We start from the raw sequence: 27,618 nt of genomic DNA, 5'->3' as shown, positions 1-27,618 counted from the left end.
GTCAAAGGCTTTCTGGAAATCCAGATATATCACATCCATTGGCTTCCCATTATCTACTGCACTGGTAATGTCCTCAAAAAATTCCACTAAATTAGTTAGGCACGACCTGCCCTTTATGAACCTATGCTGCGTCTGCCCAATGGGACAATTTCTATCCAGATGCCTCACTATTTCTTCCTTGATGATAGATTCCAGCATCTTCCCTACTACCGAAGTTAAGCTCACTGGCCTATAATTTCCTGCTCTCTGCCTACCTCCTTATTTAAACAGTGATGTCACGTTCGAAACGTTATACCGCCCAGCCCATATTTGTCAAAGCAGCTTTGACAAAGAGTCATCGGACTTGAAACGTTAGCTCTTTTCTCTCCCTACAGATGCTGCCAGACCTGCTGAGATTTTCCAACATTTTCTCATTCGTCCCCTGACCTTATTTGCCAGGTCACTTTAGCCAGCTCTGCTTTCATGCCCTCACAATTGGCATTATTTAAGTTGAAATACTAGTCTTGGACCCACTCTTCTCTCCCTCAAACTCCAGTGGAGGTGTGGACCTTGGGTAGGGTGCTCTTTCCAAGAGCCGGTGCAGACTCGATGGGCCGAATGGCCTCCTGCACTGTAAATTCTATGAAAATGTAAAATTCTGATTGCTACAGGGCGTCTTTACTATGAAGCCATTAATTGATCCTATTCCATTGCATAAGACTAGGTGCAGTGTAGCCTGCTCTCTGGTTGGCTCAGGAACGTACTGTTCTAAGAAACTATCCCAAAACATTCTATGAACACCCCATCTACAGTACCATTGCCCATCTGATTTTTCCTAGTTGTATGCAGATTAAAATCCCCCATGATTATTGCTGTACCTTTCTGACAAGCCTCCATTATCTCTCCCGTTATACTCTGTCCTTTGTCTGGACCACCTTGTGTCAGATTTTGTCTGATTGTTCCTCCTGTGAAGTGTTTTTGGCTGATTTCATTACGTTAAAGGGGCTTTATAAATGTGGGTTGTTGGAGTGTTTCCAGGACTCCTGTGGCAAAACTATTCGATTATGATGTGTTTAACCGAGTATTGAGTTTCATGTCTGAATCTTTCTGCAGGTGGACACACCACGGAAATCCTGAGGCTGGTAGATAGCCTCTCTGCATCATATGCCCCCAGGCACTATGTCATTGCGAACACTGACATGATGAGTGCTGAGAGAGTTCGCATCCTTGAGGCTGCTCGAAGCAAAGGAAATACTGAGCCTCAGGTAAGTGTAAATATAGACTGGGCGGTATAGCCGTAAGCAATTGCTGTGTCTTATTTCCCATCATATTGTGGTATTGTCTGCTGACAGGAGAACCCAAACGATCACCACCAAACCCGATGATGTCTTTGCCTGACGCCCCAATATGAATGCCTGTTTTGTATGGGTGCAACCATGACCTTTTCCAGCAGAGGTCCCTGGTAGGCAATGGGTTGCAGGAATTGGAAGATTTCTTCTTTAACCCTGTGGGTAAATTATCAAAGACGGCGAATCAATGTTAGGTTCTTACTCCTACTTATGATGCAGCAGGCTGTGCTAGAAATATGACCCATATGTGGACATCAGAGGCGGGTGGCCTTGACCGTGAGGGACCCCACAGCCGCTGAGCTAGCAGAGATTCTTCAGCCAGGTTGATGCCAGCAGGAAAGTGGTCGAGGCCTGTTCGGTGATGGATGGATGGGAGTAACAATACCTGGAGGGGAGCTGGTGGTATTGGGGGCTGGAATAGTAATCCAGAGACCCATAGTACTCCTCCGAGGACCTGGGTTCGAATCCCACCACGGCAGATTGTGAATTATAATCCAATTTTTAAAATTTGAAATTAAAAATCTAATGATGACCATGAAAAACCATCATTGATTGTTGTACAAAAAAAACATTTGGTTCACTGATGTCCTTCAGGGAAGGAAATCTGCGAATTTAAGTTCGTGGTTGGGTTTGACTCTTGGTCTCAAAGCAGAAAGATGCCCCGCTTGATGAACTGTATCGTAGCTGTCTGCCCGAACATGGGGATCGGCAAAGATGGAAACTTTCCCTGGTATCCGATTAGATTGAACAAAGAACTCAAGTATTTCCAGAAGATGACCACCGCACCAACAGTAGAAGGGAAATGCAATGCTGTCGTCACGGGAAGGAAAACGTGGTTCTCTATTCCTGAGAAGTTCAGGCCCCTTAAAAACCGAATAAATATTGTACTAAGCAGAGAGCTTAAGGAGCTGCCGAAAGGAGCAAATTATCTGGCACATGATCTGGAGTCGGCGCTGGCTCATCTGGATTCACCGGAGATGCGGGACAAGGTGGAACTTGTGTGGATAATAGGTGGCAGCAGCCTCTACATGGATGCCATGGAAAGTCCAATGTCACATCGTCTTTTTATGTCTCGTATCCTTCAGGACTTTTGAGAGCGATACCTTCATACCGGAGATCTATCTAAATAAGTATAAACTCCTTCCTAAGTTCCCTGATGTTCCTACAGATGTTCAGGAAGACAATGGGATTTGGTATAGATTTGAGGTTTATGAAAGGATCACCCAGGCATAGCTTAAGAAAATGCTGCATATAGGTGCATTTGTGTTGTTCTTCCCAAATGTCTAAAGCTCTTAATACATGTGAAATTACCTTTTAGAAATGGAATAAATAAAAATAACTAAGAATCTTAAAAAAAAACGGAAGGAAATCTGCTAACCTTGACTAGTCAGGCCTACATGTGACTCCAGACTCGCAGCGATGTGGTGGGTTGACTTTCAAATGATCTCTGAAATGGCCTCGCGAGCCGCACGGTTGTTTCAAAGGAATGAAAGTGGATGGGCCACAAGGCGTCGACCAAAGCACCAGAAAGGGCAGCGGTAATCCCAGCCCTGTTCACCCTGCAAAACTGTCTTACTAACATCTGGTGGCATGTGTCAGTGCTGGGAGAGCTGTCTCACAGATGATCAAGCAACAGCCTGATGTAGTCATACTCACAGAATCACACTGTCGCCATCCCTGGGTATGTCCTCTGCCATCGTACAGGACAGACCCAGCAGAGGTGGCAGCACAGTGGTGGACAGTCGGTAGGGAGTTGCCCTGGGGGTCCTTGATAGGAGTGACCACTGAACAGTCCTTGTGGCGGTGCAGTCCAGTCTTCACATTGAAGATGCCCTCCATTGTGTTGTGTGGCAGTACCACTGGACTAAATAAGATAGACTTCGAATCGATCCAGCAACTCGAGACTGGGCATCCATGAGACGCTGTGGGCCATCGGCAGCAGCAGAATTGTATTCAACCACAATCTGCAACCCCATGGCCTGGCATATCCCCCTCTCTACCATTACCACTAAGCATGGAGATCAGCCCTGGTTCAATGAAGAGTGCAGGCGAGCACGCCAGCAGCAACATCAGGCATGCCGGAAAATGAGATGTCAACCTGGTGAAGCTCCAACACTGGACTGCCAAACAGCATAAGCAGCAAGTGATAGACAGCAAAGCGACAAATGTATTTATAGAATAAAGAACAGTACAGCACAGGAACAGGCCCTTCGGCCCTCCAAGCCTGTGTCGATCACGTGTCCTATCTAGACAACCACCTATATTTTTGCGGCAGCATGGTAGCATAGTGGTTAACACAATTGCTTCATAGCTCCAGGGTCCCAGGTTCGATTCCCGGCTTGGGTCACTGTCTGTGCGGAGTCTGCACATTCTCCTCGTGTCTGCGTGGGTTTCCTCCAGGTGCTCTGGTTTCCTCCCACAAGTCCAAAGATGTGCACGTTAGGTGGATTGGCCATGCTCAATTGCCCTCCGTGTCCAAAATTGCCCTTAGTGTCGGGTGGGGATACTGGGTTATGGGAGTAGGGTGGAGGTGCGGACTTGGATCGGTTGCTCTTTCCAAAGAGCCGGTGCAGTCTCGATGGGCCGAATGGCCTCCTACTGCACTGTAAATTCAATTATCTTCTTCTATACCCCATCTGTCCATGTGTCTATCTAGATAAGTCTTAAAGGTCGCTAACTTATCTGCCTCAACCACCTTACTTGGCAGTGCATTCCAGACCACCACCTCCCTCTGTGTAAAAAAACTTCCCCCGCCCCCCCCATATCGCCACTGAACCTTTTCATCCCGGGTCCTGGGACTCCGTACTCTCCCCACCTGCTGGTCGGATGGTAGAATTACAACAGTTAACAAATGACTTATAATACACATGCAGATCATAGAATTTCAACCGCATGGACAGCATGACAGATGATGAACTACTCATATACAGATGATAGTCTACCTCATCATCACATCCTCCTTCCTGGGCAGCACGGTGACGCAGTGGTTAGCACTGCTGCCTCAGGGCGCCGAGGTCCCAGGTTCGATACCGGCTCTGGGTCACTGTCCGTGTGGAGTTTGCACATTCTCCCTGTGTCTGCATGGGTTTCAGGACAGATGGGTTGGCCACGCTAAATTGTCCCTTAATTGGAAATAAATTCTAAATTTATATTTTTTAAAAATTATAATTAACATTCAATTAACAATGGAGAAATGGGTATTGTGGAGGGTACACGTCTTTCGGGACTTGTGGGAGGAAACTGGAGCATCCGGTGGAAACCCTCGCGGACACGGGGAGAACGTGCAAACTCCACACAGACAGTGACCCAAGCTGGGAATGGAACCCGCGTCTCAGCGCTGTTGCCTTTCTAGCATGAAGAGTTTGAGGACCAAAGTTAAACATTATATTTTTCCAGTTTCAGACTGCTGTATTCCAGGGTAATTTAGTGAAAAGTTTGAGTTACTGTCCTGCCACCAGATGGCAGCAGTGGTGCCTATGGTGTGGTTGTAATGTTTGAAGCAGACGCTGAGACGGAGGATTGTAAATGTTTTGCATTCTCCCTCTGCCTTGCTTCGTTGATTTATTTTGAGTACAGTCAGTTTCTGATTCACAAGATAAGAAGCGCATCCGTAACCTAGCAAACTTTGCCAACAAAAAGTACAAACATTTCTGATCACTATCTTTTTTTTAAAATCTTTTTCATGGAATGAGAGCATCTTGTCCATCCCTAATTGCCCTCGGGAAGATGGTAGTGAGGCACTGCTTTGAACCGCTGCTGTCCATGCGGTGGAGGTACACGCGCAGTGCTGTTAAGAAGAGATTTTGACCCAGCGATAGTGAAGGCACAGTAATATATTTCAATATATGGCCGAGTTCAGTTTCTGGTCAGTCGTAACCCCCAAGATGTTGATTGTGGGGGATTTAGCAATAGTGATGCCATTCAGTCAAGGGGCAATGGTTTGATTCTCTCTTGTTCGAGATGATCATTGCTTGGCATTTGTGTGGCACAAATGTTACTTGCCTCTTGTCAGCCCAAGCGTGGACATTGTCCAGATCTTGCTGCATTTGGACATGGACTGCTTCGTTATCTGAGGACTCGCAAATGTTGCAGAACATGCAATGTGCAATCATTGGTGAACATTTCCACTTCTGACCTTCTGGTCCAGGCAGCTGAAGGTGATTGGGTCTAGGACACTACCTGTGGAATGTCAGCAATGTCCTGGGCTGAGATCATGGGCTTTCAACAACCACAGCCATCATTTTTGTGCTGGTGTGGCTCCAATCAGTGGAGAGTTTCCCCCGATGACTTCCAGGACTCCTTGATGCCACACTCTGTCATGATGATTCAGCACTTCTTGCTAACGATGGGTTGAAATGTTGCAGTCTTACATTTTGCACTGATCATTGAGGATGGGGATCTTTGTGGACCCCGCTCCTCCTATGAGTTGTTTAATTGCCCACCACAATTCACAACTGGATATGGCTGGGCTGCAGAGCTTTGATTTGACCTGTTGGTTGACTTTAGTTATCTCTTGCTGTTTCTGTTGTTTAGTATGTAAGTAGTCATGTTGTAGCGTCACCAGATCAGCACCTCATTTTCGGGTATTCCTGCTGCTGGTCCTAGCATGCCCTCCTGCACTCCTCAGTGAACCAGGATTGGTCCCCTGGCTTGTTGTTAATGGTAGAGGGAAGGTTGTTCGAGGCCATCAATTTATAGCTGGTGGTTGAATTCAATTCTGTTGCTACTGATGGCCCAGAGTGCCTCAGTGGTATCCAGTTTTGAGCTGCGAGATATGTTTTGAATCTGTCCCATTTAGCGCGGTGACGGTGCCACATAACGTGGTGGAGGATATGCTCAATCTGAACACGGGACTTTATCTCTGCGAGGATTATGCGACGGTGGTTATTCCTACCAAGAATATCATGGGCAGATTGGTGAGGATGAGGTCGGTCAAGTTGTTGTTTTTTCCTCTCTCGTTGGTTCCTTCACTACCTGCTAAAGGCCCAATCTGGCGGGCATGTCCTCCAAGACCAGGCCAACCCGGTCTGTGGTGGTGCAATGAAAAGCTTGTCCGTCAGGAGTGGACAGCTGCCACACAAGTAACTGAAAATCCACAGCGGCACAAGATTATTCTATAAGTGTAACAAAATGGTCCCAACAGCAACTGTCTTCAAGAATGAACCACAATGCGGTGGTTTTTGGACCTTTGCATTGTGGAAATATCCGGCCAATATCGCCACGTTTTGAGAGAGCGTCTTCAGAAAAATGCGCTGTTTGCGACCCAAAAAAATCAGGCTAAATTGGTGACTTTCAAAGTCGCCACTAATCAAAGCCACTGTGACGGGTGGTCTGGTTATTTGCCTCATTGCTCCTTTGGGCCTCGCTGTGTGCTAATTGACTGCCTCATTTCCCTACCTTAAAACAATAACTGCACTTCAAGTGTTATTAACTGCCTGCAAAGTGCTTTGGGCCCCTCCCCCATGGTCATGAGAGACTCTGCACTCATGCAAGTTCCTTCTTCTTGCCCGATTACATCGTCCAATACAGAAATCTGAGGCAAAAAGGTTGCAGGTGGCACGTTGCAGCTGTATGGAACCTTAGTTAGGCCACACTTGGAGTATAGTGTTCAATTCTGGTCGCCACACTACCAGAAGGATGTGGAGGCTTTAGAGAGGGTGCAGAAGAGATTTACCAGGATGTTGCCTGGTATGGAGGGCATCAGCTATGAGGAGCGGTTGAATAAACTTGGTTTGTTCTCACTGGAACGACGGAGGTTGAGGGGCGACCTGATAGAGGTCTACAAAATTATGAGGGGCATAGACAGAGTGGATAGCCTTTTCCCCAGGGTAGAGGGGTCAATTACTAGGGGGCATAGGTTTAAGGTGCGAGGAGCAAAGTTTAGAGGAGATGTAGGAGGCTGTGCTGTACTTTTCTTTGTTCTTTGTTCAGGTGTGAAAATTCATGTACTTGCAGCAGAAAGCTAAACAAACCAGCAGTGTACCAGGCGAAAGTGCACAGTGTAATTGTGTTGATATCCTTAAAAAGTGACCCGGTTTAGCAGAGGAAATAATAATAATATTATTGCCACAAGTAGGCTTACATTAACACTGCAATGAAGTTACTGTGAAAAGCCTCTAGTTGCCCCTAGTAAGCCCATGGATAACCTCATGATGCTCCACTTCTCCAGTTTCCACCCTAAACACATTAAAGAAGCCATCTCCTATGGACAAGCACTCCGTATACAGAGGGTCTGTTCAGACGAGGAGGAACGCAACAGACATCTACAGACGCTGAAAGATGCCCTCGTAAGAACGGGATATGGTGCTCGACTCATCGATTGACAGTTCTAACGCGCCACAGCAAAAAACCGCACCGACCTACTCAGAAGACAAACACGAGACACAACCGACAGAGTACCCTTCGTCATCCAGTACTTTCCCGGAGCGGAGAAACTACAACATCATCTTCGCAGCCTTCAACACATCATCGCTGAAGACAAACATCTGGCCAGGGCCATCCCCACACCCCTTCAAACAACCGTGCAACCTCAAACAGACCATTGTTTGCAGCAAACTACCCAGTCTTCAGACCAACGACTACAACACCATACATCCCTGCCGTGGCAATCTCTGCAAGACATGCCAGATCATTGACATGGGCACCACCATTACACGTGAGAACACCAGCCACCAGGTACGCAGTACATACTCTTGCGACTCGGCCAACGTTATCTACCTCATGCAGGAAAGGATGTCCCAAGGCGTGATACATTGGCGAGACCATGCAGATGCTGTGAGAACTAATGAACGGACATCGCGTGACAATCGCCAGGCAGGAATGTTCCTTTTCAGTCGGGGAACACTCAGCCTCTGATCTTCGGGTAAGCGTTCTCCAGGGCAGCCATCAGGATGCGCGACAACGCGGAATCGCCCAACAGAAACTGATAGCTAAGTTCTGCATGCATGAGTATGGCCTCAACCGGGACCTTAGATTCATGTCTCATTACATTCACCACCCCACCATCTGGCCTAGGCTTGCAAAATCCTACCAATTGTCCTGGCTTGAGACAATTCACACCTCTTTAACCTGTGATTATCCCTCTCTCCAGTCGCACCGCCTGGACCTGTAAAGATTTAATTACCTGCAAAATCACGCATTCAAAGTATAGTCTTGCATCATTGACTTTGTCTATATATGTGGTTGTGGAATCCACCTCTTCATTCACCTGAGGAAGGAGCAGTGCTCCGAAAACTAGTGTTTGATAGAAACATGTTGGACTTTAACCTGGTGTTGTAAGACTTCTTACTGTGCCCACCCCAGTCCAACGCTGGCATCTCCACATCATCTATAAATAAAGACAGACTAAAACTACTTGTTGAGTTGCAAGCAGTGTGTAACTCTAAATAAATCTGAAAAAGTAGTATTTTTGTTTTTGCAAATAGATTGCCTCCAGTTCTATCCTTCCCCAAATGTTATTTTTTTGGAAGAGAACAATGAGGCCAGAATATCCAACATTAAACGTGGGACTATTACAGCCGTGTGCTCGAATCCTCACCTTTTAGTGTTGCTTCAGCTGAAAACTATACATCACCTTGACATTCTCTGTTTCATGGTATATGAACTCAGAATGTATATGTACACGAACATTTCTTCTTAGGCCAGGACATAAAGGGAAATTTCTCTTCTGGTTTTAAACCACTTGATGGTTGCAGTTAATTCAGCCATAAGTAAAATGGTCTTGCCGTTTTCTCATTGTGAACTCGTGCTTTACAAATGGAATCAAATTGTTCCTACATTTGTTTTGGCAGGGTAACGCAGGAGGGTCAGAAGTTCACAATATTTTTCCTGGAAAATTGTGAGGTCAAACAATGTTCTTCAAACTGTGCCAAACCTTCCTGACAAAATGTATTAAGCCACGGCTGTATGTTACTATAATGGTTTTAAGTATACGGGCTGTTTTATCTTCCGTTGGCGCTTATATATTCTTTTTTTGACTTTTCTTTTAAGTATATCAAATGGAAATCTCAAAGTATGTTCGCATACCTCTGTTATAGATTAACTTAACTCTCAAGGAGTGGAAGCAGAGTATAGCCTTTAGACAAAGTGGGATTAGAAGATGGGAATTATTGATCAGAGCAAGCAGATGTAACAGACCATCGGGTGGCACGGTGGCGCAGTGGGTAGCACCGCTGCCTCACGGCACTGAGGAGCAGGGTTCAATCCCAGCCCCGGGTCACTGTCCATATGGAGTTTGCACATTCTCCCCGTGTTTGCGTGGGTCTCACCCCCACAACCCAAAGATGTGCAGGGTAGGTGGATTGGCCATGCTAAATTACCCCTTAATTGGGAAAGAAAAGAATTGGGCACTCTAAAAGATGCAACAGACCACAAGGAGTCTGAGCAGAAGTAGGCCACTCGACCCATCCGGTCTGCCCCCATACATTCGTGCATTCGGTCCTTATTGTACATGAGTATTATGAATTCTCAATTCCACATTTGCATTGGGAACTGATGTAATTTCATCATCTTGCCAGTGATGGCGTTGCAGAGCAGCTACAGGAGGGAGGACATACAGTACAGCCAGTTTATATCGACAGTGCCTGTTAAACAAGGCACAAAGAAAGACAGACTGGCATTTCTAGATCGCTTTGCATGGCCTCTGGGTGTCCCAATGAACTTTACAGCCAGTCGGTTATGTTTGTTGTGTAGTCATTGTCATGTACGGAAAGGTGGCAGCCAGATTGCGCACAGCAACCTCCCAGAAACATCGGAATGGTAACGTGGTGGTAATGATATTGGACTAGTAACCCAGCAGGCCCTGACTAATGCTCTGGGGGGGCACCAGTTCAAACCCTGCCATGGCAGCTGGTGGAATATAAATTTTATTACCAAATCGGGAATTTTGGAAGGAAGCCAGCCTCGGCTATGGGGTGGCATGGTCGCGCAGTTATTAGCACTGTTACTTCACAGCACCAGGGTCCCGGGTTCAATTCCCAGCTTGAGTCACTGTCTGTGCGGAGTCTTCACGTTCTCCCCATGTCTTGGTGGGTTTGCTCTGGTTTCCTCCCACAAGTCCCGAAAGATGTGCTTGTTAGGTGAATTGGACATTCTGAATTCTCCCTCCGTGTACCCGAACAGGCAGCGGAATGTGGCGATGAGGGGATTCTCACAGTAACTTCATTGCAGTGTGAATGTAAGCCTACTTGTGGCAATAATAAAGATGATTATTATTATTATACCTGCCGGATTGTCATTAAACGCATTCTGCCTCACTACTTTGAGGAAGGCAATCTGCCACCCTTGCCCGTTCTTGCTTGCGCCTGTCTCTGTCCAGATCCACAGCAATGTGGTTCATTCTCACCTGCCCTCTGGAATGGCCAAGCAAGCCACTCTGGTTGTACCGAATGGCAATCAACAGCACTGTGGATGTACCTGTACCAGACGGACCGGAGCAGCTCGTGGAGGGAAATGGAGCAGACAATCTGTTCTTGATAACTTGGGCGGGTTGAATGGTTGGCTCGGCCACTGGGGAGAACGTCCAGATTCTTTCTCAAAGTAGTGCCCTGGGATCTTGCATGCTCACCTTTTGCAACAGTGTGCCACTCCCTCGTTTGTTAGAAACGGGGAGTGAGACGGAAACATTGCTGGAGGCCAGCACACCGGCGGCTGCACCATCAGAGGAGCGTGACTGGGCAGCACGGTGGCACAATGGTTAGCATTGCTGCCTACGGCGCTGAGGACCCAGGTTCGAATCCCGGCCCTGGATCACTGTCCGTGTGGAGTTTGCGCATTCTCCCCGTGTCTGCGTGGGTTTCACCCCCACAACCCAAAGATGTGCAGGATAGGTAGATTGGCCACACTAAATTGCCCCTTAATTGGAAAAATAATTGGGTAGTCTAAATTAATTTTTAAAAAAGAGGAGCGTGACTGGGGGAAATCCAAGAATTGAAGAGGAATAACTCTACGGCTGGAGTAAACGGTCTGTTGAGGTCATATCAGGATTGCTGCCCATGTTTTAAATGTTTTTTGATGAAAATAATGCACAATTTACTCCCCCTTCTCTGTGGTTACATATTATTCATTCCCAACTCGGTTAGCTCATAGTTCAACAAAATGTGCCTGGTGATGAATGACTGAGTTTTTCCATGCTGATATGTCATCCGCTTACTTCATTGTGGGACACAACAGTCCCTATGGCCAACTAATCACCCAGCGGGTGCCCCCTGCATCCTCACTGCCGTAGCTATCCTCCAATTTAACTCAGTGATCAGATTGTTCGCAGATACTTGTCTGGTACACAACTATTCCCTGCCTGAATATAGCACTCGTTTTTACAATATTCCTATTCTTTAGAAAGGGCCATTGTTTTCTTGTGCATTCAGAGGAGGTTTGAGCTAAAGAAGGGCAGCTCTTTTCTGTTTTCTAACAATAAGAAATGATCGGACGGCACGGCGGCGCAGTGGTTAGCACTGCTGCCTCGCGCCGCCGAAGACCCGGGTTCGATCCCGGCTGTGGGTCACTGCGCGTGTGGAGTTTGCTCATTCCTCCCCGTGTTTGCGTGGGTTTCACCCCCGCAGCCCAAAAAGACGCGCAGGGTAGGTGGATTGGCCACGTTAAATTACCCTTAATTGGGAAAAAAAAAATGAATTGGGGTAGTCTAAATTTATTGAAAAAAAATAAATGATCTGTGAGTTGAACTAGCCCCCATGTTGTCTGATTAGTAACTTTCCCGACTCTTGCTTTTGCGAACAATCACGTTCTACGTCAAATGGAACTTTAATCCTGTTTGCCTGGCTGCCCAAGCACAGGCGAGGGCGGGAATAGTAACATCTCTGGAAAACGAAACGGGTAGAGTGTCTTTAAATTGGTGCACGGACAGAAGTCTTAGCCTGAGAGATTCAGGACTCCCTGTACTCAACCGATCGGTGATCTGTCCTGCATCGGGTCATATAAATCTCTTTTTTTAAAAATTATACAAAATGTGTCTGGGACAGCGCAGCTGGAAAGATGTCTTTGGGGACTGCTTCCTGGGATAGACTCTACTCTGCTTGTGTGACATTGAATGGGAATGGGAAGGACAGACAGGCAGGGTCAGTCTGCCCTTTGTTTGCACCTAATCCGTCACCCGATCCAGACTGATTGACCAAATAGGCCGGCCTCGTGATCTCTTCACATATGTAAAATCGCCATTGTGACAGGAGAAGCCGTTATCATTATCCCTCCGGGTTGACGTATCAAAATGAGCTTTGTTTTCTTCAAAAGCCAACCGCATTGTATCTGGATGTCTCTCGATCATCATAGCAGCATATCATCATTTGGGGGTTAGCTGCATGAATACCAGGGTGTTTATTGGCTGGACTGTGGCGACCAGTAAATTGGAGGTGGGGTGGCTTCCCACTAAACTAAAGTCTGCCCATTTTCATCTTAATTCTTCACCTTGCTCCTGCTCTGATTTTTTTTCTGAGCTTGGCCTGCTATAATCTTCCGATGAGCAGCACCGCATCTTCCGACTGGGCACTTTACAGCCTCTGGGCTCAACATTGCGTTCCACCATTTTAGATAATCCCCTCTGTCACCATTCTGTTTAGATTTTATGTGCTGTTTTTGTTTTCTCCTTTTGTTTATTTTCTTTATTTCACACTGGTTAGCACTGCTGCCTCACAGCACCAGGGACCCGGGTTCAATTCTGACCTCTGGTAACTGTGCGGAGTTTGCGCTTTATCCCTGTGTCTGCGTGGGTTTCCTCCGGGTGCTCCGGTTTCCTCCCACAGTCCCAATATATGCAGTTAGGTGGATTGGCCATTATAAATTGCTCCTAGGTGGGGTTACGGGAATTGGGTGGGAGATTGGGTCTCGGTAGGATGTCTTTTAGAGGGTCGGTGCAAACTCAATGGGCTGAATGACCTCCTTCTGTACCGTAGGGATTGTATGGTTTTGAGTTTGGATGCAGTTATCCTGTCACTCGCGTCTCCTCTGGGCATATCTCTGATTTCTTTACGTGTCCCATTATCAGTCCCTTGCACGTTGCACCATCAAACCTTTCCTGACTTCCACCCTATCACACACCTTCAATCATAGAATTCCGACAGTGTAGAAGGAGGCCATTCGACCCATCGAGTCTGCACCGACCCTTCGAAAGAGCACTCTACCCAGGTGCACTACCCTGTCCACCCCACCCTATCCCCATAGCCCCACCTAACCTGCACATCCCAGACACTAAGAGGCGATTTATCACGGCCATCAACCTAACCTGCACATCTTTGGACTGTGGAAAGAAACCGGAGCACCCGGAGGAAACTCACGCAGACACTGGGAGAACGTATAAACTCCACACAGACCGTGACCGGAATTGAACCCGGGTCCCTGGCGCTGTGAGGCAGCAGTGCTAACCACTGTGTCACCGTGCCACCTCATCTTGTTCTTCTTCCCACCCTCCTCCCTTTCACCTACTCAAAAGCTATTGCGTTGCTAACTCTCCCAGTTCTTGTGTTGGGTTACAGACCCAAAGTGCGAACCAGACCTACTGAGTATTTCCAGCATTTTCTCTCTTTATTTCCGATTTCCAGCACCTGCAGCATTTTGTTCTATTTGTGGGGTCAGCGTTAAGAGTCTTCAGGAGCTGCACCAAATCCATCTCATCACTTAAACTGCAAGAACTTCTCCCAATAAAAGCAGGGAATTCTGATAAAGTAATTTCTCCAACCATCTGCAGTGAGTGGAGGACAGTTCCACAGTGCAAATGATGTGCAGAAGACCATTCCCAGCCATTTACTGGGTGATTGCAGGGGGTCTGTCTCTGGTCATGAATAATGAAATGAAATGAAAATCACTTATTGTCACAAGTAGGCTTCAAATGAAGTTACTGTGAAAAGCCCCTAGTCACCACATTCCGGCGCCTGTTCGGGGAGGCTGTTACGGGAATTGAACCGTGCTGCTGGCCTGCCTTGGTCTGCTTTCAAAGCCAGCGATTAAGCCCTGTGCTAAACTGTATACAGCCTTGAATTGCTCGGTTGATGGAGCTGTTCAACATTGATCGCCGGGTTGTCAATGGTCTATTTCAAGGCTTCTCAAACTGTGCATCACAACAGTTTCCCCCACCCCACCCCTCCCAGTGGGGTCACAAGATGAGATTTTGGGCTCGCAAGTTCCAAGGCTGCAATGGGTGTTGTGGAGTTCGGGCTGAACGTTAAAGACCCTTTAAAAATCCTCACGTTTGATTTTCTATTGGTGGGCCATAGCCTAATGGAGTGCTGCAGCAGACAAAGTAAAACCTGTGAATAGGTAGCTGTTCGTTTTATTCTGGGGAAACTCTGCCTTCTCATCAACTCCATCTCCTGCGAGGGGGAGATGTGTCACGCTCAACTCCATCTCTTTCTCTCCATTTATTATTGTTAAGGAATGGGTTCAGAAACATTCCAATGAGATGTCTCATTGATTCAATAATTGGCACTGATGTGTAAAGAGGCTACAGGTGGCCTTTGGGGCATGTGATGTGATGGTAGAGTTTGGTGCTGAGTCTTCAAAGAAAAATAAAGGTGGGCAGCACGGTGGCGCAGTGGGTTAGCCCTGCAGCCTCACGGCACCGAGGTCCCAGGTTCGATCCCGGCTCTGGGTCACATGTGAAGTTTGCACATTCTCCCCGTGTTTGCGTGGGTTTCGCCCCCACAACCCAACAATGTGCAGTGTTGGTGGATTGGCCATGCTAAATTGCCCCTTAATTGGAAAAAATGAATTGGCTACTCTAAATTTATTTTAAAAAAGAAAATTAAAGGTGTTTGGGAAAAGGAGCAGATCTCTTGACTCTTTACTCAGCAGCTGCCAGAGGCTAGCAATTATGATCATGGCTGATCATCCAATTCAGTAACCTGGTCCAGCTTTCCCCCCATATCCTTTGAGCCCTTTAGCCCCAAGTCCTATCTCTAACTCCTTCTTGAAAACATACAATGTTTGAGCACTAAATGCTTCCTGGGGTAGCGAATTCCACAGGCTCATCACTCTCTGGGTGCAGAAATTTCTCCTCATCTCAGTCCCAAATGGTTTACCCTGTATCCTTAGACCGCGACCTCTGATTCTGGACTCCCCCGCCATCGGGAACATACATCCTACATCTATCCATCTAGTCCTATGAGATCTCCCTCTCATTCTTCTGAACTCCAGTGAATATAATCCTTACCGACTCAATCTCTCTTTGTACGTCAGTCCTGCCATCCCAGGATTCAGTTCTGGTAAACCTTTGCTGCACTCCCTCTATAGCAAAAACATCCCTCCTCTGATAAAAAGACCACAGGCTGTACACAGTATTCCAGGTCTGGTCTCACAAAAGCCCTGTAGCAAGACTTCTCCTGTACTCTAATCCTCTCGCTATGAAGGCCAACATACCATCTGCCATCTCCTCTAGAGATCTTCCCTCCACTGTTTCCAAATTCAAAATCTCTAAACCCCAGACAGCTTCTATCTCCTCCCCAAAATCCACAAGCACGACAGTCCTGGTAGGCCCATCGTGTAAATCTGACCCTGCCTCAACAGACCCTTTCTTTCTTGACTCTGTACTCTCTCCTCTTCTCCAGTCCCTTCCCACCTATATCATCTGATGCCCTAGATCATATTAACAACTTCCAGTTCCCCGTCCCTAACCGCCGCCTCTTTTCCTTTGATGTCCAATCCCTCTGTACCTCCATTCCCCACCAAGATGGCCTGAGGGCTCTCCGATTCTTCCTCAGCACAGAGGCCTGAACAATTCCCACTCTCCTCCGTCTGGCTGAACTTTTCCTCTCACTGAACTGTTTCTCCTTTGACATGTCTCACTTCCTCCAAACCAAAGGGCACCTGCATGGGTCCTAATTTTGCCTGTCCCTTTATGGTGTATGTGGAACATTCCCTATTCCCTGTTTTAATCCTACTCCTGCCCCATCCCACAACTCTTATCAGTAAATCAACGACTGTTTTGCTGCCGCTTCATGTTCCCGTCTGGACCTGGAAAAATGTATTAATTTTGTTTCCAATTTCCAGCCTTCTATCACCTTCACTTGGTCCATCACCAATACTTCCCTTCCTTGACCTCTCCATCTCCATTTCTGGGGATAGACTGTCCATTAATATCTATTACAAACCTACCGACTCCCACAGCTTCCTCGACTACAGCTCTTCACACCTCACATCCTGTAAGGACTCCATCCCATTCTCCCAGTTCCTTCACCTCCGTCGCATCTGTTCTGATGATGCCACTTTCCAAAACGGTGCTGCTGACATGTCTTCATTCTTCCTTAATTGTGGTTTCCCACCCATTGTGGTCGACAGGGCCCTCAACCGTGTCCAATCTATCTCCCGCACCTCTGCTCTCACCCCTTTCCCCTCCCTCCCAGAACTAGGATAGGGTCTCCCTTGTCTTCGCTCTTCACCTCACCAGCCTCCACATTTAAAGAATTGTCCTCTGCCAGTTCCGCCAACTCCAGCATGATGTCACCACCAAACACATCTTTCCCTCACTTCCCCCTGTCAGCATCCCACAGGGACCCACAGTTTCCTCCAGGATATCTAGTCCACTCCTCCATCGCCCCAACACCGCACCCTCTTCTCATGGCACCTCCCTATGCAATCATGGAAGGTGCAACACCGGCCCCTTTACCTCCTCTCTGCTCACCATCCAAGGCCCTAAATTCTCTTTGCCGGTGAAGCAGCACTTCACGTGCACCGCCTTCAATCTGGTCTATTGCATTTGCTGTTCCCAATGCAGTCTACTCTTTCTATATTGGAGAGACTTTGCAGAACCCCTTCGGCCTGTCTGTAAACAGGACTCAGACCTCCCTGTTGCTTGCCTTTTCAACTCACTGCCTTGCTCTCACACCCACATCTCAGTTCTTGGCCTGCTGTAGTGTTCCAGTGAAGCCCAGCGCAAACTGGAGGAACAACACCTCATCTTCCAAATAGGCAGATTACAGCCTTCCACACTTAACATTGAACTCAACAACTTCAGACTTTCAGACTGTGAACTGTCTCCTCAACCTTCACCCCATTTTTATTTATTAATAATAATAATAATAATCGCTTATTGTCACAAGTAGGCTTCAATGAAGTTACTATTTAAAAAGCCCCTAGTCGCCACATTCCGGCGCCTGTTCGGGGAGGCCGGTACGGGAATTGAACCCACGCTGCTGGCATTGTTCTGCATTACAAGCCAGCTATTTAGCCCACTGTGCTAAACCAGCCCCATATCAGTTTCATTTCTTCCATTCATCGGTTTTCGCCTCACCATTGTCCCCCTCTCCCCACCCACCTCTCATTAGTCCCATTTATTCCGTGTTCCTAGTTGCCCTTTGACATACTGCACACCTTTGTTCAGCCATTCACACATTCTAATCTCGTTATGTGCCACTACAGTATCAGCATCCTTCTTAGCCTCAATACCCCAGTTTACATTCCCTTTGTCTTTCTGTCAACAACATCTTTGTCAATCTCTACCTATCGCTAGTCCCCTATCCAGCCCCACTGCTCCACGCACTCCCCACAATAGTATAAATCTGACCCAATTTCCAGTTCTCAGTAGCTTCGACAAAGAGTCATCCAAACTCAACTTTAGCTCCCTTCTCTCTCCACAGATGCTGAGACCTGGTGAGATTGTCCACTACTTTCTGGTTTTGTTTCCGATTCCAGCATCTGCAGTAATTTACTTTTATTTACCATTTTGCTCTCTTTACCACCTGCTGCACCTACATGCTTACTTTCACTGACTGGTGTGTCTCGTTGCACATTCCCCTCTCTCAATTTACAGCCATTCAGATAGAAATCTGCATTCCTGTTTTTGCTACCCAAGTGGATAACCTCACATTTATCCACATTATACTGCATCCGCCATGCATTTGTCCACTCACTCAACTTGTCCAAATCCCACTGAAGCATCTCTGCATCCTCCTCACAGCTCACCATTCCACTCAGCTTTGTGTCGTCTACAAATTTGAAGATATTACATTTAGCTCCCTCACCTAAATCATTAATATATAAAGTGAATAGCTGGGGTTCCAGCACTGATCCCCACTACTCACTGCCTGCCATTTGGAAAAAGACCAGTTTATTCCTGCTCTTTGTTTCCTGTCTGCCAACCAGTTCTCTCTCCATTTCAATACAATGCACCCAAGTCTAATATGGTTTAATTTTAAATGCTAATTTCCGATGTGGGACCTTGTTGAAAGCCTTTTGAAAGTCCAAATAAACCACATCCACTTGCTCCCCCTTATCAACTCCACTAGTTACACCCTTGAAGACTGCCAGTAGACTTGTAAGCATGATTTCCCTTTCGTAAATCCATGCTGTCTCTGTCCGATCCTGCCACTGTTTTCCAACTGCCCTGCTATTAAATCTTTTATAAATGATGCTCGCATTTTCCCCACTACCGGCATCAGGCTTTTCAATTACAGAAGTTACTTCAAGAACAACTGGTGTTGTGGGACTAATGCCTATTTTTAAAATGTTTTTTGAAGTAGTGGTGGTGAATGAAATCTTTACTGCTGTACCCATTCCACTCATTGATCCATTTTGCTCCTCTGTACTTAGCCTCCTCATTAATGTAAATGAGTGGTTTTCAGTGTGAATGATGCGGTCTGTTAGCTTGTTATTTTCAGCTGGTTCCAGAGAGGCAGGAATTACAGGGATAAATTATACCGTCTGATGTGTTAGGCAGGCTGGTTCGATGTGGACTGCGCTCGATGCAGGGAAGTTAGAAACAGACGTTCTAACACTGGAGAAAATCCAACACTGTTTTATTCAACGATAGAACTGATGAACATATTCAGCTGTGGGTCGACACTATACTGAACTGACTGGAGACCTAGTAGTAGCCTGAACAGACTTACTAGCTACCACATGGTGTTTGCACTGGCTAGCTCGTGGACTCTGACTGTCTCAGTGGCTGGGTCCAGAGAGAGCGGGAAACCTAGTGCCCTCTGGCCTTATAGTGGTAGTGTCCTGTCTGGTGATTGGCTGTACTGTGTTGTGTGTTTACTGGTCATCCTGTGTGTCAATCACTGCCTGTCTGGATATTATGAGTGGATATTATGACACCGTCTTCCATATCTTTTTATTAAAACAGTAAAAAGTATATACAAGGCCAAACAGTACAAACGCTAATTTTGTGTTGGAGAAACAGGGTACCCTCCCCTCAGCACCATGCTTCTGGCAGTTCTACACCCTGGGTGCTTTGTGGCAACGGCTAAGATTCATAGGAAATGCGTTCTTGCCAACAGGAGCCGACCTTTGCGTCTGTTACATGTAAAAAGTTTTGGGAGAGCCCAGATTGCAAAACCATTTAAATTCACAGAAAAGCAGAAACTATACAGAACCATTAAAATGGCTGTAGTAAACGGAATTACATTTTAATAAATGTGCCAGAGTCAACTGTGCTGCATAATTTAATTAATATAATGTGAAAGCCGTACGCACTAAAAGTTGTTGCGGGTTGTGCATAAGTTAATGGGTTAGGAATAAGCATTAGGCTTCTCTTCTTTTGACCCAGCCCCTACATGCCCTCAGTTCTGTATTTTCTTTAACAAGCGAATGCTGTAGAATCACAGTTTCCCTCCAGTGCAGAAGGAGACCATTCGGCCCATTGTGTATGCACTGACCCTTGGAAAAAGTAAACCTTAGCTAGGCCCGTTCCCCCACTCTGTCCCCTGAACCCTACCTAACCTTTTGGCCACTGAGGGGCAATGTATCATGGCCAATCCACCTAACCTGCACATCTTTGGATTTGAGGGAGGAAACCGGAGCACCCGGAGGAAACCCACGCAGACACTGGGAGAACGTGCAAACTCCACACGGACAGTCACCCGAGGCAGGAATTGAACCCTGGCGCTGTGAGGCAGCAGTACTAACTACTGCCAATGTGCTGTGTGTAAGTGATCAGCTTACGAGATTCCAGTTAAGTGAGGGGACTGGGATGAGATGAAAACCTGAATGTGGTTAACATTTTCTGCATTTTAAAAAATGGAAGTTAAGCATTGCAACATTTATATCGATACTATCAGTAGACAATAGACCAAAGATGTGAGCAGCAAGGTTGCAATGGTAAGATGGATGTTTTACGTCCATTTCTTTTCAGACACGAGTTATATCCTCCACTATCCCCCGTAGAAATCCTATGCTTGCCCTGGGTGTTCCCAACTCTGTAGTTGTGCTTGGCTTTCTGTTGGAAACCAGCTACGAAATTATTATTCCACGAAAAATTATTTCCATTAATTTGATTTTAATCTCTTTTTTCCAAGGGGCAACTTCGCGTGGCCACTCTGCATAACCTGCACATCTTTTGAGTTGTGGGGATGGGACCCACGCAGACACGGGGAGAATGTGCAAACATCACACGGACAGTGACCCAGGGCCGGGATTGAACCTGGGACCTCACCACCAGGAGGCAGCAATGCTAACCACTGCGCCACCGTGCTGCCCTATTTGATTCCAATCTTGCTAGAAATGGATTACGTGAACGAGTTTGTAATTAAACAAACTTCTACTTCTACAAAATTCTGAGCAGGCTCAACAGGCTAAATACAGGCTGTTTCTCTGGACCTGATTGTCAGGAACTGGGTGGGGGGGGGATGGTGCAGGATGGAGGGGGTTGAAGTGGGGCAGGGAGTTGGGGGAGCTGCCCTCCCGGATGGATATGGAAGATCCCAAGACACTATTTTGGAGAAACGTTCTCACCGGTGGTCGATATTTATCTGTCAGCAATGCTAATACACCATTGGCTTTGTGGGGCACAAATTGACTGCTGTGTCTCCGACCTTCATAATAATCTGTATTATTGTCACAAGTAGGCTTACATTAACACTGCAATGAAGTTACTGTGAAAAGCCCCTCGTCGCCACATTCCGCCTCCTGTTCAGGTACACAAAGGGAGATTGCAGAATGTCCAGTTCACCTGACAAGCACCTCTTTCGGGACTTGGGAGAAAACCGGAGCACCCGGAGGAAACCCACGCAGACACAGGGAGAACATGCAGACTCTGCACAGACAGTGACCCAAGCCGGGAATCGAACCTGGGACCCTGGTGCTGTGAAGCAACAGGGCTAGCCACTGTGCTACCGTGCTGCCCCTAGCGGCCATGCTGACCTTAAATCAGTGACAACACTTCTAAAAGTGTTTCATTGGCTGGCAAGTGCTCTGGGATGGTCCAAGATTGTGAGAAGGATTAAATGAACATTTAAGGATTTTACTTGCACAAAACGAGTTAAAGATTCAGGAAAAGTTGGGGAGACTCTGGGAAAGGAATCGCTAATGGCCTTGATGAAAGAAGGGAAAGTGTTTATGGTTGAATATTTCTGGTGACCTGTTTAGCACTTTTGGATTCATATGTGCCAGAAGATGCTACATTCTGATCCAGTTTGGGTTCAGCATGTACCTTGCCACACAGTGAGTAATTGAAGGTAAATAAATACATTTAGCCTTGGTAGAGCAAATGTTGTCATTTAACGCTACTTTCTACTCCCAATGCTAAAAATCTTCCTCAGCATGACTTTCGTCTACCACTTATTTGACAGTATACTGTCCACTGGATTCCTCGCAGCCGTGAAGTTGGCCAGTCCTGGACGTCTTCAGTGGTATCAACAATCTATTCGCTGCTGTATTCCGTCCCACTGGTATTTCAGCTGAAGCCCGGTGTGGTAAGTATGACCAAACCCATTTAATCCTACACACAATTGAAAAAATAAACATTTATTTTTGTTGCCACTTTCACTTTTTATTTCCCTCACTTTATGGGAAACTTGACATCAAGCGTTTTTTAGTTGGACCACCTGAAGGGTTCAGCACGTTGATCAAATGAATGCAGTGAGTGATTCTGGTATTCAGCTTAAACCACAATCAGTACCTGAGGCGTGGTCGGCCTTATTCTCAGTCAGGGATGGGAAATTATCGCCATAGGTGGTGTTCTGGCCTTTGTAACGTGGAATTCCCCCCTTTAAGAAAACCTTCTGCCTCACTTGCGCTGCTGCCTCCAACATGGCCAATAGAACAGCACAGCACAGAACAGGCCCTTCGGCCCCCGATGTTGTGCCAAGCATTGTCCGAAACGAGCATCAAGTTATCCCACTCCTTGTCATTGTGGTGTGCTCCATGTGCCTATCCAATAACCGCTTAAAAGTTCCTAAAGCGTCCGACTCCACTATCACAGCAGGCAGTCTATTCCACACCCTAACCACTCTCTGAGTAAAGAACCTACCTCGGACATCCCTCCTATATCTCCCACCCTGAATCTTATAGTTATGCCCCCTTGTAACTGCTACATCCACCCGAGAAAATAGTCACTGAACATCCACTCTATCTATCCCCCTCATCATCTTATGTCGCCTCTCATCCTCCTCTGCTCCAAAGAGAAAAGCCCCAGCTCCCTCAACCTTTCCTCATAAGATCTATCCTGCAAACTAGGCAGCATCCTGGTAAATCTCCTCTGCACCCTTTCCAATGCTTCCACATCCTTCCTATAATGAGGTGATCAGAACTGCACACAGTACTCCAAATGTGGTCCCAATGGTGGGGGTGGGAGGAATGTGTGGTGGGGGGGGGGGGGGTTCTCTTGCTGCCAACAACAAGACCAGGAGGCATCTGTCATCCCACCAGGAGGGCACGCATTGCTGCTGGAAACAACTTGGTGGAGCTGCTGGGTCCCAGAGGCCCAGGGAGGGGTGAGTGGAGAATGGAAGAGGGGCTGCTGCTAAGTGAGTGTCAGGGAGGGCGATAGGGTAAAGGGCCAGCTGTGTGAATGAGTGGGGAGGCGATGGGTAGGGAGTGTTGGGAGGGGGGGGAGGGGGATGTGTGTGAACATTCTGCTATGTTCTTTAAAAACATTGAGCTTCATAATCGTTTGATCAATTCATTCACGGGATTTGGGCATCACTGGCAAGGCTGATATTAATTCATCCTTGGTTGTCCTTGAGAGGATGATGGTTAGTTAATATGAGGGGGGGTGGGGGGCACACTGGAAGCACTGCCGTTGTCTTTTCCCTTGCTTTCTGTCTGCATAATCAGCAAGATCATGTCTCGTTGCTATGGAATTCATCCTGTATTAAATACACTAACCGCACTGAATGCTGAAATGCGATGATCATAGAAGTAAACAAAAGGGAAACTAATGTTCTTACCCACTTGAAGACAAATAATTCCACCCGTTTGAAGTGGCCTTGAAGCATTTCCATTCTCTGCACATCACAAAAGGTGCTACAATATATTATGTCTTGTCACAAAAGTATTTGTCACAAAACTATTTTGGTCTTTTTTGCCCACGGCCGCCCTCTTCACAGGAGCAACACGTGGACTTTGTGATTTTCGCCGTTGTGTGCCGTGTTGAGGTAGTTCCTGTGCTGTACTTTTCTTTGTTCTTTGTTTGTTCTTTGTGCAGAAGTACCATCATGAAAGGAGGCCTGTAGTTAACCATGTCTGTTTCAATTCTTGCCTACTATTCTCTTGGAACTTTCTAGTTGAATCTAATATTCCTGCTCGTTCCCATTTCCTGTGTTATTGAAAGAGCACCCCTCCGAGGCCCCTCCCCGCCCCATCCCCGCAACCCTGGGCACTAAGGGGCAATTTTTTAGCATGGTTAATCCACCTAACCTGCACATCTTTGGACTGTGGGAGGAAACCGGAGCACACGGAGGAAACCCACGCAGACACGGGAAGAAAGTGCAAACTCCACACAGATAGTCACCCAAGGCTGGAATTGAACCCGGGTCCCTGGTGCGGTTAGGAGGCAGTGCTAACCACTGTGCCACCATGTCACCCCTTTGATGTCTCCACAGCACCTTGTTGCCAAACCCCTCTTGAGTTGCTCTGAAGCTTTAGCCTGGCTCACAAAGGACCCAGTTTCTTGGTGTAGCTACAAGGAGGCATAGCTGAGAACCTGTTGATGGAAAGGCTGTATATTGACGGGACGATATGTACATGATGCGACCATCAATTCACTTGAGACATGAGTAGAAGTAAACCATGGCTTTAATCAACTTAGAACAGTGCCTGCCTGCGACTGATCCAATACTGAGAACCGCCTACAGGTCGACTGCTCTTTATTATTCCCTTCAAGGGGAGGAGCCATGGGCAGAGCCCATACATGCCCCAATATGTTCCCCTATGGATAATGCCATACAATGGCCCACAGGAGAAGCCCACAAGGGCAACAGCATAGATACAAATACAAGTGCAACAGCACAGATACAAATACACTGGTAGATTATTAGTATAATACATTCACCACAGTACACTATATATCTCTCTTTTTGGCATTGTTGCTAGCCAGCGGTGTAGGCTAAAAATCCTACCATTGAGCCCATTGAGTCTGCACCGGCCCCAGGGAAGAGCACCCTACCAGGGAAGAGCACCCTACCAGGGAAGAGCACCCAGAGCGAGAAAACTTTGAATGCACTCAGAGCCACTCAAATTAAAGTCCGCCAGATTGCTAGGCAGTGTGCCAATGACTATTGGTTACAACTTTGCCAGGATATCCAGATGTCCTTCGACATAGGGAGTTGTAAGAGTATGTATGAAGGGATCAAAAGGACAACATACCCATCATCAGAGTAAAGGATTGATAACAAAGGCTGGGGAGGTCACTGCACAAACAGAGATGGGTGGAACACAACCAAGAGTTATACTTGAGCAGAATATTGTCACCGAGGAAGCTCTAGACACCATAGAAAGCCAGCTTGTCAGACAAGAGTTGGATATTGAATCCACACTGGAGGATGGTTATTGACTTACATGCCCTGGGCGAAGCTCCAGGTGCTGATGATACACTGCCTAAACTCATCAAGCTCAGGAAAATAGGCATTCTTGTACAAACTTCTTTGTCTCCACGGGAGGGAAGGGACAATGCCCAGCACATATGTTATGCAAAGATTGTGACTTGGTTCAAGAACTGAGGGCAGACTGAAGCGATTACAAAACCTATCGAGGCATGGTGGCGCAGTGGTTAGCACTGCTGCCTCACAGCGCCAGGGACCTGGGTTAAATTCAAGCCTTGGGTCACTGTCTGTGTAGAGCTTGTACGTTCGAACAGAACAAAGAACAATGAAAAGTACAGCACAGGAACAGGCCCTTCGGCCCTCCAAGCCTGTGCCGACCATGCTGCCCATCTAAACTAAAATCTTCTACACTTCCGGGGTCCGTATCCCTCTATTCCCATCCTATTCATGTATTTGTCGACTTGCCCCTTAAACGTCACTATTGTCCCTGCTTCCACCACCTCCTCCGGCAGCGAGTTCCAGACTCCCACTATCCTTTGTGTAAAAAAACTTAGTTCTCCCCATGTCTGCATGGGTTTCCTCCAGTTTCCTCCTACAGTCCAAAGATGTGCAGGTTAGGTGGATTGGCCGTGTAAGTTGCCCCTTAGTGTCCAAAAGGTTAGGTGGGATTATTGGATTATGGGGATAGGGTAGGGGTGTGAGCCTAGATAGGTGTTCTTTCTGAGCACCCTACCTAGTCGGTGCAGACTTGATGGGCTGAATGGCTTCATGCACTGTAATGATTCTACATTTGATATGATCTCCTCCGTTCCTCAGCCTGGCAGTGGCACGAGAAATGCAATGAACAAAGGAGACCACAACATGTTGCCTTTATCAATCTTACCAAGGCATTCGACTATGTGAGCAGAGGCAGTCTATTTCAGCTGTTGGAGAAAATTGACTGCATGGTGAAGCTGCTCGATATGATCTACTCTTTCTCTGACAGAATGAAAGGGAAGCTTAGCTCTGACAGGGCAACATCAGAACGCTTTGAGATCTGCACTGGAGTCAAATGGTTGTGTTCTGGCAGTGATGGTCTTTGGAGCATTCTTCTCTGCTGTCATATACTCAGCATCTCTTGGCTGAGGCCCAGGAGCATGCTAATTCCATCAGCATACACCAATTTGCTAAAACAATAGTGTCTGAGCTGGCTTAACAGCATCCACTGGATTAGCGATGGCTGTATATCCAAAGATCTTCGGTACGGTGAACCGGCCTCTGGGTCACTGCGCCGCGGATGTCCATACCTCTGTGCCAAGCCAGTTTCGATGATGGCGGACGCTAACGTCTGGAAAACAGTTGCCGATGGCTGCGACTTCCGGAGGCTGGCTATTTGGAGGGACATTGGAAGAGGCGAGCAGAAATGGAAAACTGAGCTTACTGAGGGTTCAGAGAAAAGGAATTGTACACCTTCTCAGCTAACTGTCTTCCTTTGCAGCAAATGCAGGATCACAGAATTGCTATGGTGCAGGAGGAGGCCATTCGGCCCATCGTGTGCATTGTGGCCTAGCACCATTCCCCTGCCTTTTCCCTGTAACCCCTGCACGTTGTTTATGTTTAAGTAATGGCCTCTCGCAAGCCGCTCTTATCCTCTTGCATTCCATTTTCCGATTGTCAATTATTCAAATAGATGAAAGCTTTTTGTGTTCATATCAAAATGCTGCAGTTGGCTTCCAACAAAATAGAAAATGTTGTCGGCCTGTTTGGGTGTGAGTTTTGCAGCGGCGCAGTGTGCTATCTGCATTTGTATCTGGTAACTCCGGCCAGCATCACCCAATGAGAATATGACCTCTGAGTATTTCTATCTGCATGCACCTCGATTCAATTTATTGACCAAATGATATCAACAAAGACTGCTGCAACATTTAGTCAAATTGTGAATTGCAATATACTGATGCTATTGTCTCTTCCGTGTGGATCTTCAGCCAGGATACCTGCTGCTGGCGAAAGAAAACCCAGAAAAAGCCTCTGAGAATTCCGCGGTATAAATTATTAATGAAAAGTCTCAGGAGTCATTATTGCCTGGTTTCCTGGTTTAAATGATGCTGACACGCTCTATTGTGGTCTGTGCTGCCTGAGCCACTTGGTGGGACCACTGCTTTGGAATCATTCCTCGGTTAACCATTATTCTCCATTTGATCTGTGACCATTTTTCCTGAGGAGATTTGAAACAAAATACAAGATTCGATCACGGTTCCGTTTAAAATAACCTTAACCCAGATTAGCTGGCTGCTTGCTGTTCCGTTTCGTCATGGTCAGTGACAGAGGCCTACCTATTTTTGGCTTTGTAGTCTTCGCTGCCTAGGGAAATGGAGTTAAGACTGCAGCTGGGCAGGAGCACAGTACTGTAATCCCCCTGGCCCACCCATGTTGAAAATTGTGTCCTTGCAACACAATGGAAGTATTGTTCTGATTTTTGAAGTGTTACCCTCTCCTGATCTGCCCCATCAAAAACTTAATTTGACGATGTCAGTGCTTCTACCATTACCCTTTTACCGTCAGAAATCTACTATTTGTTTTCCTTGACATTAAGTGATGCATCTGTGCCGGAT

At 46.8% G+C, this 27,618-nt stretch overlaps 2 protein-coding genes across 3 annotated transcripts in view; both read left to right on the top strand.

Annotated features, from left to right (window-relative positions):
- The window catches only part of alg14 (ALG14 UDP-N-acetylglucosaminyltransferase subunit), a 101,487-nt gene that overhangs the window by 7,677 nt on the left and 66,192 nt on the right, over window positions 1–27,618 (top strand). Inside the window, exons 2-3 of one of the 2 annotated variants that reach the window (XM_038793896.1) lie at window positions 1,093–1,244; window positions 21,836–21,958. In XM_038793896.1, coding sequence (XP_038649824.1) covers window positions 1,093–1,244; window positions 21,836–21,958 — 275 coding nt within the window. The remainder of the gene's footprint in view (window positions 1–1,092; window positions 1,245–21,835; window positions 21,959–27,618) is intronic. The other variant, XM_038793897.1, reaches the window with a different exon arrangement.
- On the top strand, window positions 1,255–2,683 carry LOC119964431 (dihydrofolate reductase-like). Its single transcript, XM_038793898.1, is given in 2 exon segments — window positions 1,255–2,416; window positions 2,418–2,683. Coding segments are annotated over 2 exon segments (576 nt in total). The 5' UTR covers window positions 1,255–1,984; the 3' UTR covers window positions 2,562–2,683.

The sequence above is a fragment of the Scyliorhinus canicula genome, chromosome 4 (assembly GCF_902713615.1).
Source record: "Scyliorhinus canicula chromosome 4, sScyCan1.1, whole genome shotgun sequence".
Taxonomy (NCBI): domain Eukaryota; kingdom Metazoa; phylum Chordata; class Chondrichthyes; order Carcharhiniformes; family Scyliorhinidae; genus Scyliorhinus; species Scyliorhinus canicula.
This window is presented reverse-complemented; position numbering and strand designations above follow the sequence as displayed.